The 13735-nt window shown below is 38.4% G+C and overlaps 1 protein-coding gene and 1 pseudogene across 3 annotated transcripts in view; both read right to left on the bottom strand.

Moving 5' to 3' along the window:
• The window catches only part of PHKA1 (phosphorylase kinase regulatory subunit alpha 1), a 129776-nt gene extending 126962 nt beyond the window's left edge, over window positions 1–2814 (bottom strand). For all 3 annotated transcript variants that reach the window (XM_036016779.1, XM_036016781.1, XM_036016780.1), the window contains exons 1-2: window positions 2345–2814; window positions 1554–1712 (exon numbers count right to left, since the gene is read on the bottom strand). In XM_036016779.1, the coding sequence (XP_035872672.1) occupies window positions 1554–1712; window positions 2345–2422 (237 nt within the window). In that variant the 5' untranslated portion in view covers window positions 2423–2814. The remainder of the gene's footprint in view (window positions 1–1553; window positions 1713–2344) is intronic.
• Window positions 2815–7451: 4637 nt separating this feature from the next.
• LOC114504939 lies at window positions 7452–13519 on the bottom strand (annotated as a pseudogene).
• Window positions 13520–13735: the final 216 nt, after the last annotated feature.

Below are 13735 nucleotides of genomic sequence, written 5' to 3'. Positions count from 1 at the left end.
TAGAATTGCCAGAGAAACATTTCTTTTTTGAAGATGTTCCCTATAGCTATAATGTTCTTGAGACAAAGTTATTATTGAGGTGGTATGAAAAATACCAAATCAGTACAAGAACAATTTTAGGGGTTATGTAAAAAAATTATTTAATGGAGCATTACAATTTTAGAATGAACAATTCAATCTTTCCCTAAATTTTTCCCCTTGCTCTGTTAAAGCAGAGCTTTCTACCTGAGGCTCATAATGAAAAATGTCAACTCTGCAGAATGATTGGTCAATAAGGAGACATTAGATTTCTTCCAATAGTATTGAAAAAATTGGTCAAATTGTACCAAGTATGGAATTGTTATCCCACTGATATTAATTGCTAGCAAAACAAATAAAACACTGAGATCAAAATAACAAAGCATTATAGTAAGTAGTATGTAGGATTTGGGTGGCGGCAGTAGGGAATAGTATTACAGATGATTTTTTAACACTCCTCTAAATTTTCCAAGTTCATACAGTGGTTATGCATTATTTATATAAGTCATAAAAATATTGATCTCTACTTTCTGGGCTAAAGGAAAAACTCCGATAACCTTTTTTTGTGATGGGCGTAAGCACTTCTCAATAATGACTTGAAAGAACACCAAATGCTTGCTATTGCAGAAGACAACACAATGAAACTTCCCTATTGCCAAGGACTGCAACCCATAATATGGTGGTGCTCTTAAAAATAACCAATTTCAATATTCTGATTTATAGATGAATACTGAAGCTAGGATTGCCTGAGTCTGAGGGACACCACTTGAAAAAGTGGCTGGTATGGAGAGAATCTTAACCACCATGGAAAAGAATTCACATATACCCTACAACTGACAGCAGAGTATCTCACCATTAAGAGTCCCATTAGCCCTGAATACTGTTTCTTGGTTATTCAAAAGGACAAAGTACCCTGTATTTAAACAGTTTTAGAGAGGATGCTTCTTTACAGAGGGGAAGGGCCTTAAAAGTAGGCTTAAAGGCCTCTGTTGACTCTGACCTTACTTTACTGTGGAAGAGGGAAGAGGAATAGGCTGAGAGTGGCTGCAGTATAAAAATCAACAAATAAACAGTCTTTACTTGTGTCTTAACTGGGAAGGTCTGCCAATTTGTGTCTGTTACCGTGAAACGAATACCACTATCATTTTCAAAAATGAAGTAAAATTATATATACCTGCCACCAAACATTCTTCTCAATGAGAATAAATATGCTGGATACTGCAAAATACATGTACTTATGAAGAGGACTACACATTTTAGCAAAGATTCCAGGATAGTATTTTCCACTATAACAAAACAGACTGTACGTACTTTCCCAGAATTAGCAAGTCTCAAGTTTCTACTACAAAAAAAAAAAAATCTGTACAATACAGGAATGATTTTTGGAATAATTTTAGGAAGGTGGAAGAAAAGGCAAAATGCAGTTCTCTTAACTCGTATGGGCTAGGCTACGTTTCCTTCACTCTCCCCCCCCCCCCCCCCACAAACCCACCACCACACAGCTCCAGATGTGTTTCTATTCTTATTGTGAGTACCTGCTCCAGTTCATAGGCCTTTGCCTTATCCTCATCTCGGTCTGCATTCTTCCGATAGGCCAGGCCCAAACCCCACACAGCCAAGATGCTGTACACGTTATCCCGGACCCACGCATCTTTCTGATCATAGCTGGCTGGAAGCAAGCCAGTCACTGGATTCTGCAAGGCCAAGAAAAAGAGGACAGGCAGGTAACCACAGGATGTTAATATTAGGAAGCACTCTATCAAATGGGATACTTGGCGACTTTGGTCTTATTTCTACTTCCCCAGTCTGGAGTATTAACCCCTCTTCCTCCGACCAAGTGCAAGCAAATGTTATCTTGAATAAGAGGAAAGAGCTGTCTGAAGACTTAGAACTCTAACATGTGGGTATTATGAAAAGAAAGGCAGTGTTTTATCTTTCCCATTAGAATGAGCTACCAATGATAAACCAACATTATATAAGTATTTAAAATATAATTAACAGTATATACAAGGTACCTCAGATTTTCACAATAGTCTAGTCTTGAGATAGTTAAACGTTCCCTTGCTTTCTCTGATAGGAGGGGAAGGAGATGACGCCCAAACCTGGGGAGGGTTGTTAATAAACTTCAACACTTCTTTTCAACTCTGTCCCCTGGAACCCAGTTGTGGCTTGCAGGCAGGGGGCTCAGAAGCCATGACTCAGGGCCTGTGGCTAAGGGTGCCTAACCTAGGGGACAGGAGAACCTGCTACATACACACACAGGTTCACTCAGAGTCTCCTTCACACTGCACACATCCTCGTTGATTACAGGCGACACTTAATTTACCTGATGGCACAGGATGGTCTGATGCACCAGCCTAGCGTAGCCATCCAGCCGGACCCCCGAGTTACTCCGGCTCCTCATCGTGCCACGACTCCAATACCCTCAGAGAAACAGCCGGGGTGCCGCAGGGGCTTTCGGTCCTCCAAGGAAGGTGACTCCCACGCAGTTGCACCCTCGCTGTGGGAAGCCCGAGTGCCAGGCCCCAGCAGGGCACTCCCAATGCTCAGGCCTCGGGCCAGCTGTCTCGGCCACCGCAGCCCCTGGAGCCCACCACAGGCTCGTGCGCCCAGCCTCCGGAGGGCGGTTTCTCCCAGCTTTACACCCGTCCGTCCGGCCTTCACGTGTAGCTCAAGCAGCCTTCGCTCAACTCCCCGAGACAACGCGGCCCACAGCCTCACCCCGCGGCCCTCAGGCAGCTGGTCATCCGCCACGGCACCGCCTCCACCTTGCTAGAGGAGCCACAAGCAGGAGGCGGGGCGGGCGCCTGGGGTCCTGGCAGCTGCGCGCAGTTCCCCTGGGACTCGCGGCCCGCCCCGCCCCGCCCGCGCCGGTCCTCTGCGCCCCCTCCCACCCTGAGGCGGAGAATGTGTCACCGTAGGCAATGTGCTTTCAGAGGTTTATTTTTGACGCCTCGAATGAGTATTTCAGTTTTCCACACTCGCTGTGCAGTCAGGATGATGATGAGGCTGTTTCTTTTGGTTTCTTCTGCTGAAGTAGTTTTAGAAACCCCACAATGAATCAAACCTAAAAAGAAAGGTGCACGTTTGCGTTCAAGGCCTAAAGAATTGGAATTTCCAGATTGGTAATTAACAGGTCTTTACTGTATTTTATACTTTGGACTAAAGGCGCAGATTAAACACCTCACTCCGACCCAAACCAAACGCGAAGGAACTCCTTCAGGTACTTTATTTCCGCAGAAACTGTTGAATCGGCGGCCTTGGAAAGGCGGGCACAGTGGTGCGCTTTGAGGAAGCTGGTGACCCTGCAGGAACCTGGGCTGGGGTGACGTGGAGAGTGATGCCTCTGGACGGCCTTGGTGGGCGAGGAGCTGAAAGGTTTTATAAGTGCTCAGGAAGGCTCCCTCGTGCTCATGGAAGTCACAAGGCCAAGGCAAGAAAGACGCAGCTGAAAATTAAAGGTGAAAAGGGAAGTTAGAAAAGAAACCTGCAGGTAGTACTGATCGCTACGCACCGCGCCGAGTGTCACGACCCCCGGGCTTTTGCTCCCGGCTTTTACCGCCCCAACCCCCACGTCTTGATCTCCGCTCATCCAGAAACCCTGCAGGTCTTTCCAGGCTCTGTTTAAATACCGCTTGCTCTCTGAGTCGAAAGGTTAAGAGAATTAGACTTTTCAAGTCCCAACTCCAATAATTTGTGATTCTACGCCTTCCCTAGCCACCTCACTCAGGCCACAGTGATTTTGCATTTTTGTTTACCATTTTATTTCTCTAAATTTAGTCTTTTCTAAGCTTACTCCATTTCAACTACCACCCTCACCTGCTCCCAAATTAGCATAAAGTTAGCCACCACGGAGGAGCAAATATTTGCTAATGTTGATGGTGAGAAAGGAGGGAATGCTCAGTAATACAGTTAGACACGGTGATACACTTAGGATTCTCAAATACTTTCCATTTCAGTTATTAGCTACGCAAATGCTGTGGCTGGCACATAACTAGCCACTTCAAGGCCCTGGTGCACAGGGGGAGAAAAAGTCCTTCCATGACACACTCGCTCATTTTGAAGGAAAGAACAGTTCCCCAACCCTGTTCTGCTCCTAAATCCCTGACATCTCCTCCTCAGCCTGTAGCCTCAAAAGTCCTTTCTCTATCCTTGAAAACTTCAAGCTACTGCCCTCTCCTTTTCTTTGCCTCGCTATAATTTTGAAATGTTTTTAAAATATTGAAGTAATATATATGGTCACTAAAGAAAATTTGGAAAGTATAAAAAAAGATCATAATTCCTTCACACACAAACCACCTGTTAATATTTGTTTATTTTTTCTAGTCCTTTTATTCCTCTGCACATACCACAGTTCCAAAGTTATTTAGAAATACAAGTACATTAGGAATGCCAAAAGTAGGGTGTCACAAAGAAAGGTAACTGACTGGCTATCAAGAGCCCTTTCTAGATGGCTTACCTTGGTGTTCTCAACTTCAGTCATGCAGTCTCAGAAACTTGATCTCCTTAGGGTCCCAGAACTGGTCATACTCAGGAGGTTGACTTATGCCAGTTACCACATAAGAGACTGATATGTGAAAACCAGGATGCTGGCTGATAATGAGAAATAGAACTGTGACAAATTATGTTAGCCTAACCACCACATTCCTCGCTTTAATAATATATAAGCCTCACTCTTTTCCAAGTGCTATTTTATTTTATACAATAACCCTATGAAGTAAATACAACACTATCATTAACCCCATTTTAGAGATGAAGGCACATGAGGATTAAGTAACTAAATAAGTCTGCTTTGTCCATATTAGCTTCACTGACTCTCCCTTTTCTGCACGTCCATAGATCACTGACACATTCTTTCTTTAGATATGTCAAAATTGTCAACCAAGTTATATTCAAGTCTTACCTGTCTAGAGGCCATTATGTTTCTTGAGGGTGATATTTCCATCTGATTCATTGTACATTATTTTATAGGTTAACTGGGATAAAATTTTATTTCAAAGTTCCTGGGAATATTTTATTATTTCTCTCTTAGAAGTTTTAATTACTAATTTTCAAAAATCCAAAAATTGTAAACTTTACACTTTATAGTTTCTATAGTTTTACATTTTATGTTAATGTCTACAATAATCTTTTTTCTAGATGTCTTACAGTTTGTTTAGCTATTCTCTTATTATTAATTAATACAGTAGTCCCATATTAACCATAGGGCATACATTCTAAGACCCCAGTGGATACATGAAACCACAGGTAGTACCGAACCCTAATATGCTATGTTATTTTTATATACTATGATAAAGTTTAATTTATAAATCAGGCACAGTAAGAGGTTAACCACAATAATTACTAATAAAATAAAATAAATATAAAAACATAGTGGAATAAAATTTATGTGAATGGCCTTGGGGACATGATTAAATAAAATAAAGGTTACTTGAATACAAGCACTGTGACAGTGTGACAGTTGATCTGATAACAAAAATGGCTACTAAGAGACTAATGGGTGAGTAGCCTAAACAGCATGGATACACTGGACAAAGGGATGACTCAAGACTTGGGAGAGACCAAGGAGGACTACCTGAAATTTCATCACACTACTCAGAGTGGCGAATGATTTAAAATCTATGGATTGTTTACTTCTGAAATTTTCCATTTAATATTTTTCAGACTGTGGTTTACCATGGAAACTGAAACCCCAGAAAGGGAAACTGTGGATAAGGGGGTGGGAGAACTACTGTAATAAATATTTTATTATCAATTTTCTTGAACATATAGTTAATAAACTATTTCCTTTTCATTATTTCCCATTCACTCTAATTTTTAAAATATTACATAAGTAACATATGAAAACATTCTTCATGAAAAAGCTAAAATGATACCTATGTCTACCACCCACAGTCTCCCTTATCTCCTTTCCCAAAGGTAACCATTGTAATGGGATTAGTTTGTATCCTTCCAGATTTTTCCCTATGGATATATGTGTGTGTATGCAGAACTGCATATAAAATATTGTTTTCTGTGTATTATTTAAATATAAACAGTATTGTACTACACCTACTATTTTGAAGATTGCCTTATTCACCCAAAATTATGTCATGGAGATCTAGTCATGTTATTACATAGAGATCTACCTTATATGCCATGGTTTATGTTCCTCTATTGATAACCATTCAGTTTCTCTCCAGGTTAGAACTCTTGAAAACAGTACTTTAGTGAACATACATATATGTCTTGTGAATGCATACATGCATTTTAGAAATAGGAATTTAAAATTTCAATATAAGTATTTAAGTGATAAAGCCATTTAAATTATCTGCACTAGCCTGGCTGATTTGGTTCAGTGGATTGAGCATTGGTCTTTGAGCCCAGAAGATCACTGGGTCAATTCTTGCTCAGGGCACATGCCAGGGTTGTGGGCCAGGTCCCCAGTTGGGGGCATGGGAGAGGCAACTGATCAATTATACTCTCCCTCTCTTTCTCCCTCCATTCCCCTCTCTCTAAAAATAAATAAATAAATAAATCATAAAAAAATTATCTGCATCAACCAGTACTTATAGAACACTTCATTTCATCTATCCTTACAAATATTTGATGTTATTAAATTTTAATTTTAATCAAACTGATAGGTGCAAAATGATATATTACTTTGTTTCATTTACTTGAATACTGTCATTGAGCATCTTTATGTTTATTTTATTTAATTGATATTTTATTATATTATGGTTATTTTATTCCGGGTAAATATTTAGTTATTTCTCTATTGATCTTTTTAATTATTGATTTATAGGAATTTTAAAAAGTTGCATATTCTAGATTTAAATTTTTTTTAAAGTTGAGAAGTTTATTAAGGAAATATCAGAGACAGATACCTCAAGTGACAGGAAAAAAGCTCTGAAAACGTCCCTTCAAGCCAAGTGGGGGCCTGACCTTGACCTCCCTAGAAGGACAAAAAAATTTCTGGGTTAGCAACAACATGCTCTGGCAGCTACCTTGCCAGGGCATGAGTGTCTCAACCAGGGCTGTCTGCTGCCCACCAACAAAGGTGGAAAGGAGACATAGGCTGTTCATAGAATCAATGCAGAGGCAATGAGAGCTGTGAGGAAAGTTGTGGGGGGAGAGAAAGAGAGAGGGAGAGATGGGGAGGACCTTAACAAAGAGTCCCAAGCTTTTGGCTCTGAGCACTTCAAATATATTGACAAGTAGTTCTACAAAATGTTACTGAAAAGATAAAATGCCTAATGTTTTCAAAAGTTCCCCTGGATTTCTCCCCACATGCGCTATCACACTGTCAGATGTACATGGCAGAGGCCAAACGTCACATTTTTAAAGAAAGAAAAACAAGAATAAGAGAGGAAGGGGTTGAAGGCTGGTGGGAACCTTTCCCACGTAGGCTTCTGTTCTGTAAAGCTAGTTCCCAGCAGCAGACTGGTACAGTTCTAGGTGAAGATCTCACTTTTTGTCACCCATGCCTCAATGTACTAATTATATTCTCTGTTCAAGCACTGTTAATCTCTCATTTAGTGTTGCGAGTCTTGAATGACAAAACGTATCAAACGACTTGAAGAAGTCCGTGGTTTTCTTCATGCTGCTGCTGCTGAACTCAGTTCATTCTGATTCACCCAGTCCTGGTGAATTTCCCACTGCACTGGATCCTCCTGTCCTGCGATGGCTGCCACCTAAGGAAGAGCCTGGATTTTAACTTTGAAAATGGAAATCTAAAAGGATATTGCACATTTTCCCATAAGTGATTTGTCTATTAACATTATTTATGATGTCTTTTTCTCTTTTTAATTGTATTTTATTGTTTATGCTATTACCTTTGTCCCTGCTTTTTCCCCCTTTGCCCACCTCCACCCAGCCTCCCTATTCCCTCAGATGATCCCCACACTGTTATCTGAGTCCATGGGTAGTGCATGTATGCTCTTTGGCTAATTCTTTCATTTTCTTTCATCCAGTCTCCCTCCCCTTTGGCAGCTGTCAGTCTGTTCCATATATCTATTTATACTTCTTTTTCTCTTTTGTTAAGTTTATTTTGTTAGATTCACATATAAATGATATCATGTAATATCTGTCTTTAACTGACTGGCTTATTTCACTTATCCTAATAGGTGTCCAGGCCATCCATGCTGTTACAAAAGATAAAAATTCCTTCTTTTTTACTGCTGTCTAGTATTACACTGTGTAAATATACCACAGAGTTTTTTTCCACTCACTTATTGATGGGCACTTAGGCTGTTTCCTGACCTTGGCTATTGTAAATAACACTGCTATGAACATATGGGCGCATATATTCTTTTGTATTGGGGTTTCAGGATTCCTAGGATATATTGCCAGAAGTGGAATTGCTGGGTCAAAAGGCAGATCCATTTTTCGTTTCTGAGGAAATTCCATACTGTTTTTCACAGTGGCTGCACCAGTCTGCATTCCCACCAACAGTGCATTAGGGTCCCCTTTACTCCACATCCTCTCCAACACTTGTTGTTTGTTGATTTATTGATGATAGGCATTCTGGCAGATGTGATATGATATCACATTGAGATTTTAATTATCATCTCTCTGATGATTAGTGATGTTGAGCATTTTTTCATATATCTATTGGCCATCTGTTTGTGCTCTTTGGAGAAGTGTCTATTTGAGTCCTCTGTCCATTTTTAATTGGATTGTTTGTCTTCCTGGTGTTGAGTTGTATAAGTTCTTCATATATTTTGGAAATTAAACCTTTATCAGATGTATCATTGGCAAATATGCTCTCCCGTACAGTGAGTTGCCTTTCCATTTTGTTGGTTTCTTTTGTTGTATAGAAGCTTATTAATTTGGTGTTGTCCCATTTGTTTATTTTTTCCCTTTGTTTCCTTTGTTCTAGGAGATATATCAGCAAAAAATATTGCTACATGAGATATCTGAGATTTTACTGTCTATGTTTTCTCCTAGGATTTTTATGGCTTTACAGCTTACATTTAAGTCTTTTATACATTTTTGGTTTATTCTTCTGTGTGGTGTAAGTTGGTGGTCTAGCTTCATGTTTTTGCTTCTGCCAGTCCAGTTTTCTAACACCATTTATTGAACAGACTGTCTTTGCTCCATTGTATGCTTTTGCCTACTTTGTCAAACGTTAATTGAACATAAAGGCTTGAGTTTATTTCTGGGCTCTGTTGTGTTCTGTTTGATCTATATGCCTGTTCTTATGACAGTACCAGGCTGTTTTGATTACGGTGGCCTTGTAGTATAGTTTGATATCACGTATTGTGAGCCCTCCAACTTTGTTCTGCTGTGTGCTGAGGCTATTCAGTTTCTTTTTTGGTTGCACATAAATTTTTGAAATATATGTTCTAGATCTATGAAATATGTCACTGGTATTTTAAAAAAGAACTGCTTTGAATCTATAGATTACTTTGGGGACTGTGGACATTTTAATGATGTTAATTCTTATAATACATAAACATGGTATATGCCTCCACTTATTTGTATCTTCCTCAGTTTCTTCAATGTTCTAGAGTTTTCCAAGTACAGGTCTTTTACCTCCTTGGTTAAATTTATTCCTAGGTATCTTATTTTTTTTTTGTTATAATAATAAATGGGATTGTTTTCTTAGCTTCTCTTCCTGATAGCACATTATTGGTGCATAAAAATGCCATCAGTTTCTGAGTATTGATTTTGTATTCTGTTACTTTGCTGAATTCACTTATTAGGTCTAGTAGTTTTTTGGTGGAGCCTATAGGGTTTTCTATGTACAATATTATGTCATCTGTGAATAATGATAGTTTTACTTCACAATTTAGATGCTTTTTATTTTTTCCCTTCTTGTTTGATCGTTGTGGCTAGGGCTTCCAGTACTACGTTGAATAAAAGTGGTGAAAGTGGACATTCTTGTCTTGTTCCTGAACTTAAGAGCTTTTAGTTTTTGTCCATTGTGTATGATGTTAGCTGCAGGTATTTTATATGTGGTTTTTATTACATTAAGGTACATTCCCTCTATTCCCACTTTGCTGAGGGTTTTTATCATAAATGGATACTGGATTTAATTGAATGCTTTTTCTGCATCCCATGATGTGATCATGTGATTTTTATCTTTTATTTTGTTTATGTGATGTATTACATTCATTGATTTGCAACTATTGTACCAACCTTGCATCTCCAGGATAAATCATACCTGATTATGGTGTATGATCTTTTTAATGTATTGCTATGTCTGATTTGCTAATATTTGTTAAGGATTATAGCACCTATGTTCATCAGGGATATTGGCTTATAATTTTATTTCTTTGTAGTGACTATCTGGTTTTGGAATGAGGAGTATAATGTTGGCTCCTTAAAAATAGCTTGGAAGTCTTCCTTTCTCATGAATTTTTTGGAGTAGTTTGAGAAGGATAGATGTTAGTTCTTTGAATGATTGGTAAAATTTGCCTGTGAAGCCAACCAGTCCAGGATTTTGTTTGCTGGGAGTTTTTTGAATACTGCTTCAATTTCATTAGTTATTATCAACTTATTCAGGTTTTTTAAATCCTTCCTTGTTCAGTTTTGGACGATTGTATGTTTCTAGACATTATCTATTTTGCCCAGGTTGTTCATTTGTTGGCATACAGTTGTTTATAATATTTTCCTACATCCCTTGTATTTCCATAATATCAGTTGTTATTTCTGCTTCATTTCTGATTTTACTTATTTGTGTCCTCTCCCTTTTTTCTTGATGAGTCTGTTTAAAGGCTTGTTAATCTTGTTTATTTTTTTCAGAGAGCCAGCTCCTAGTTTCATTGGTCTTTTGTATTGTTTTTTAGTCTCTATGTAATTTATTTCCACTCTGATCTTGATTATTTCCTTCCTCCTACTTACTCTGGGCTTTGTATTTTTTTGTTTTTGTAGTTCTTTTAGGTGTAGGGTAAGATTGTTTATTTGAGATTTTTCTTGCTTCTTGAGGTACGCCTATAGCACTATGAAATTCCCTTTTAAGGGCTGCTTTCACTGTGTCCCATAGATGTGGGGTTGTTGTGTTTATTTTCATTTGTTTCCAGGTAATTTTTTATTTCTTCCTTGATCTTATTGATAACCCATTCATTATTTAATAACATGCTATTTAGCCTCCATGTATTTCAATGCTTTTGAGTCTTTTTATTGAGGTTGATTTCTAGTTTTATGCCATTGTGAGCCAAGAAGTTGTTTCATATGACTCCAATCTTCCTGAACTTTTTGTGACTTATTTTGTGTCCTAACATGTGGTCTGTCATTGAGAATGCCCCTTGTGCACTTCAGAAGAATGTATATTCTGCTGCTTGGGATGAAATATTCTGTAAATACCAATTAAATCCATTAGATCTAGTTGTCATTTAAGGTGACTATTTTCTTATTGATTTTTTTCTAGAACATCTATCCATTGATGACAGTGAGGTGTTAAACTTCCCTGCTATGATTGTATTGTTGTTAATTTCTCCCTTAAAGTCCACTAAGATTTTTTTATATATATATTTAGGTGCTTATATATTGGGTGCATATCTGTTTACATCCTTGTTTGCATCCTTGTGTATAAGATGTTTGCATCTTGTTTACATCCAACAAGAGGGTTATATTCTCTTGTTGGATTGATTCCTTTAGTCTTATGTAGCGATTGGCCTTGGTTTTGAAGTCTATTTTCTCAGTTATAAGTATTGCTACCCCAACTTTTTTTTCATTTCCATTTGTATAGAAATTTTCCTCCATCCCTTTATTTTTAGCCTGTGTAAAGCTTTTGTTCTGAGGTGTGTCTCTTGTAGACAGTATATGTATGGGCTGTGTTTTCTTATCCATTTAGCTACTATATGTCCTTATGTCCTTTTATTGGGGCATTTAATCCATTTAAATTTAAGATTGTTATAGGTATGTATTTATTTATTGCCATTTTATTATACCTATGTTCGTCCTTTTATTTCTTCTTCTTAAAGAAAGTCCTTTCATATTTCTTGCAATGCTGGATTGGTGGTAATGTACTCCTTTAGCCTATTTCTTCTTTTGGGAAGTTCTTTTTTTTTTTTGCCTTTAATTTTAAATGATAGCCTTGCTGGTAATCTTGGTTGCATATTCTTACTTTTCATCACTTTTAATACCTCAAGCTCATTTCTTCTCACCTGAATTGTTTCTGTTGAGAAATCAACCGAAAACCTTAATGGGATCTCCCTTATAAGTAACTGTCTCTCTCTTGCTGTCTTTAAGATTCTCTCTTTGTGTTTACCTTTGCCATTTTAATTATGATGTGTTTTGATGTGGGTTTTGGGGGGCTCATCTTTTAAATTTTCTTTTTTAAAATTTTATTTGTTTATTTTAGGCAGAGGGGAAGGGAAGGAGAAAGTGAGGGAGAGAAACATCAATGTGTGGGTGCCTCTCATGCACTCCCCACTGGGGACCTGACCTGGCCCACAACTCAGGCATATGCCCTGACTGGGAATCAAACTAGCGACCCTTTGGTTCACAGGCCAGCACTCAATCCACTGAGCCACACAGCCAGGGCTCTTTGGGTTCATCTTGATTGGGACTCTCTGTACTTTCTAAACTTGTGCCACTTTTTCCTTCACCATGTTAGAGAAATTTTCTGCCATCATTTCTTCCAACAGATTCTCTATCCCTTGCTCACTCTCTTGTCCTTCTTGCACTCCTATGATGCAGATATTCTTATGCTTGATGTTGTTCCAGAGGTCCCTTAAACTTTCCTTGCTTCTCTTAAGTATCTTTTTTTGTTTTCATTTTCTCTTTGGATGGATAATGTTATCTTGTCCTCTAATTTGTTGATTCAGGCTTCTGATTCATCTGACTTGTTCTTGATTCCTTCTCGTGAATTCTTTATTTCAAATATTGTAAGCTTCATTTCTGACTGGTTCTGGTTTATGGTTTCTATGTCCTTTTTAACGCTTATTATCTAGTTGTTTAAGTTTTCACTGAGATCATCCATTGTTCCCCTAAGGGCCTTCAGCATTCTTATAGTCATTATTTTAAATTTTTCATCTGGTATTTGGGCTGCTTCCATTTCATCTATTTCTTTTAATTATTCTTATGGGAACTTCTCTTGTTCTTTGGGGCATTTTTCTCTGTCTCTCCATTTGTTTTCTCTGTATTAGGTAGAGGTACTATGTCTCCCAAACTTGTTTTAATGGTTTTATAATGAAAGTATCTTGTTGTGCTCAATGGCACAATCTTTCATATCACCGGAGTTCCATGCTCCAGGAGTGTTTCTTGTGGATATGTGCCCCCATTTTGTAGTTGAGTCTTGAATGCTGTCAGGTCTTTCATGGGTAGAGTTAATCCTTCAAGCTTGGAGACTGTAAGGGTAACCTTGATCACCATGTGTGAGATGCTGTGCAGGAGATGCCCCTTGAGGTAGTGTTGTTACCAGTAGTGTCTGGTGTTTCCTAGTATCCCCCTTTGGGTGTACCAGTTATGTGGCTAGTTGGGTCAAGCTGTTGTGTATTCTGAAGCCTACCACCAGTTTCGTTGGTTCTGGGTCCACTTGGGTAGGGTTCAGATACAGGTTGCTATCAGACATGGTGTGTAGCCAGCAATGGACTACCAGTCTGTAGTTACTACATGCAATGGAGTTTGCACATTTATTTTGTATCCTGTATTTGTTTATTGTTTCTAACAGGTTTTGGTGGATTTTTAGGGTTTTCTATATACAAAAACATGTCATTTGCAAATAGTGACAATTTTACCTCTTCATTCCCAATTTGAAAGCCTTTTGAAAAAAGATTTTATTTATTTT

The sequence above is a fragment of the Phyllostomus discolor genome, chromosome X (assembly GCF_004126475.2).
Source record: "Phyllostomus discolor isolate MPI-MPIP mPhyDis1 chromosome X, mPhyDis1.pri.v3, whole genome shotgun sequence".
NCBI lineage: Eukaryota > Metazoa > Chordata > Mammalia > Chiroptera > Phyllostomidae > Phyllostomus > Phyllostomus discolor.
Note: the sequence above shows the minus strand (reverse complement) of the source record. Positions and strands in the feature narration are given on the sequence as shown.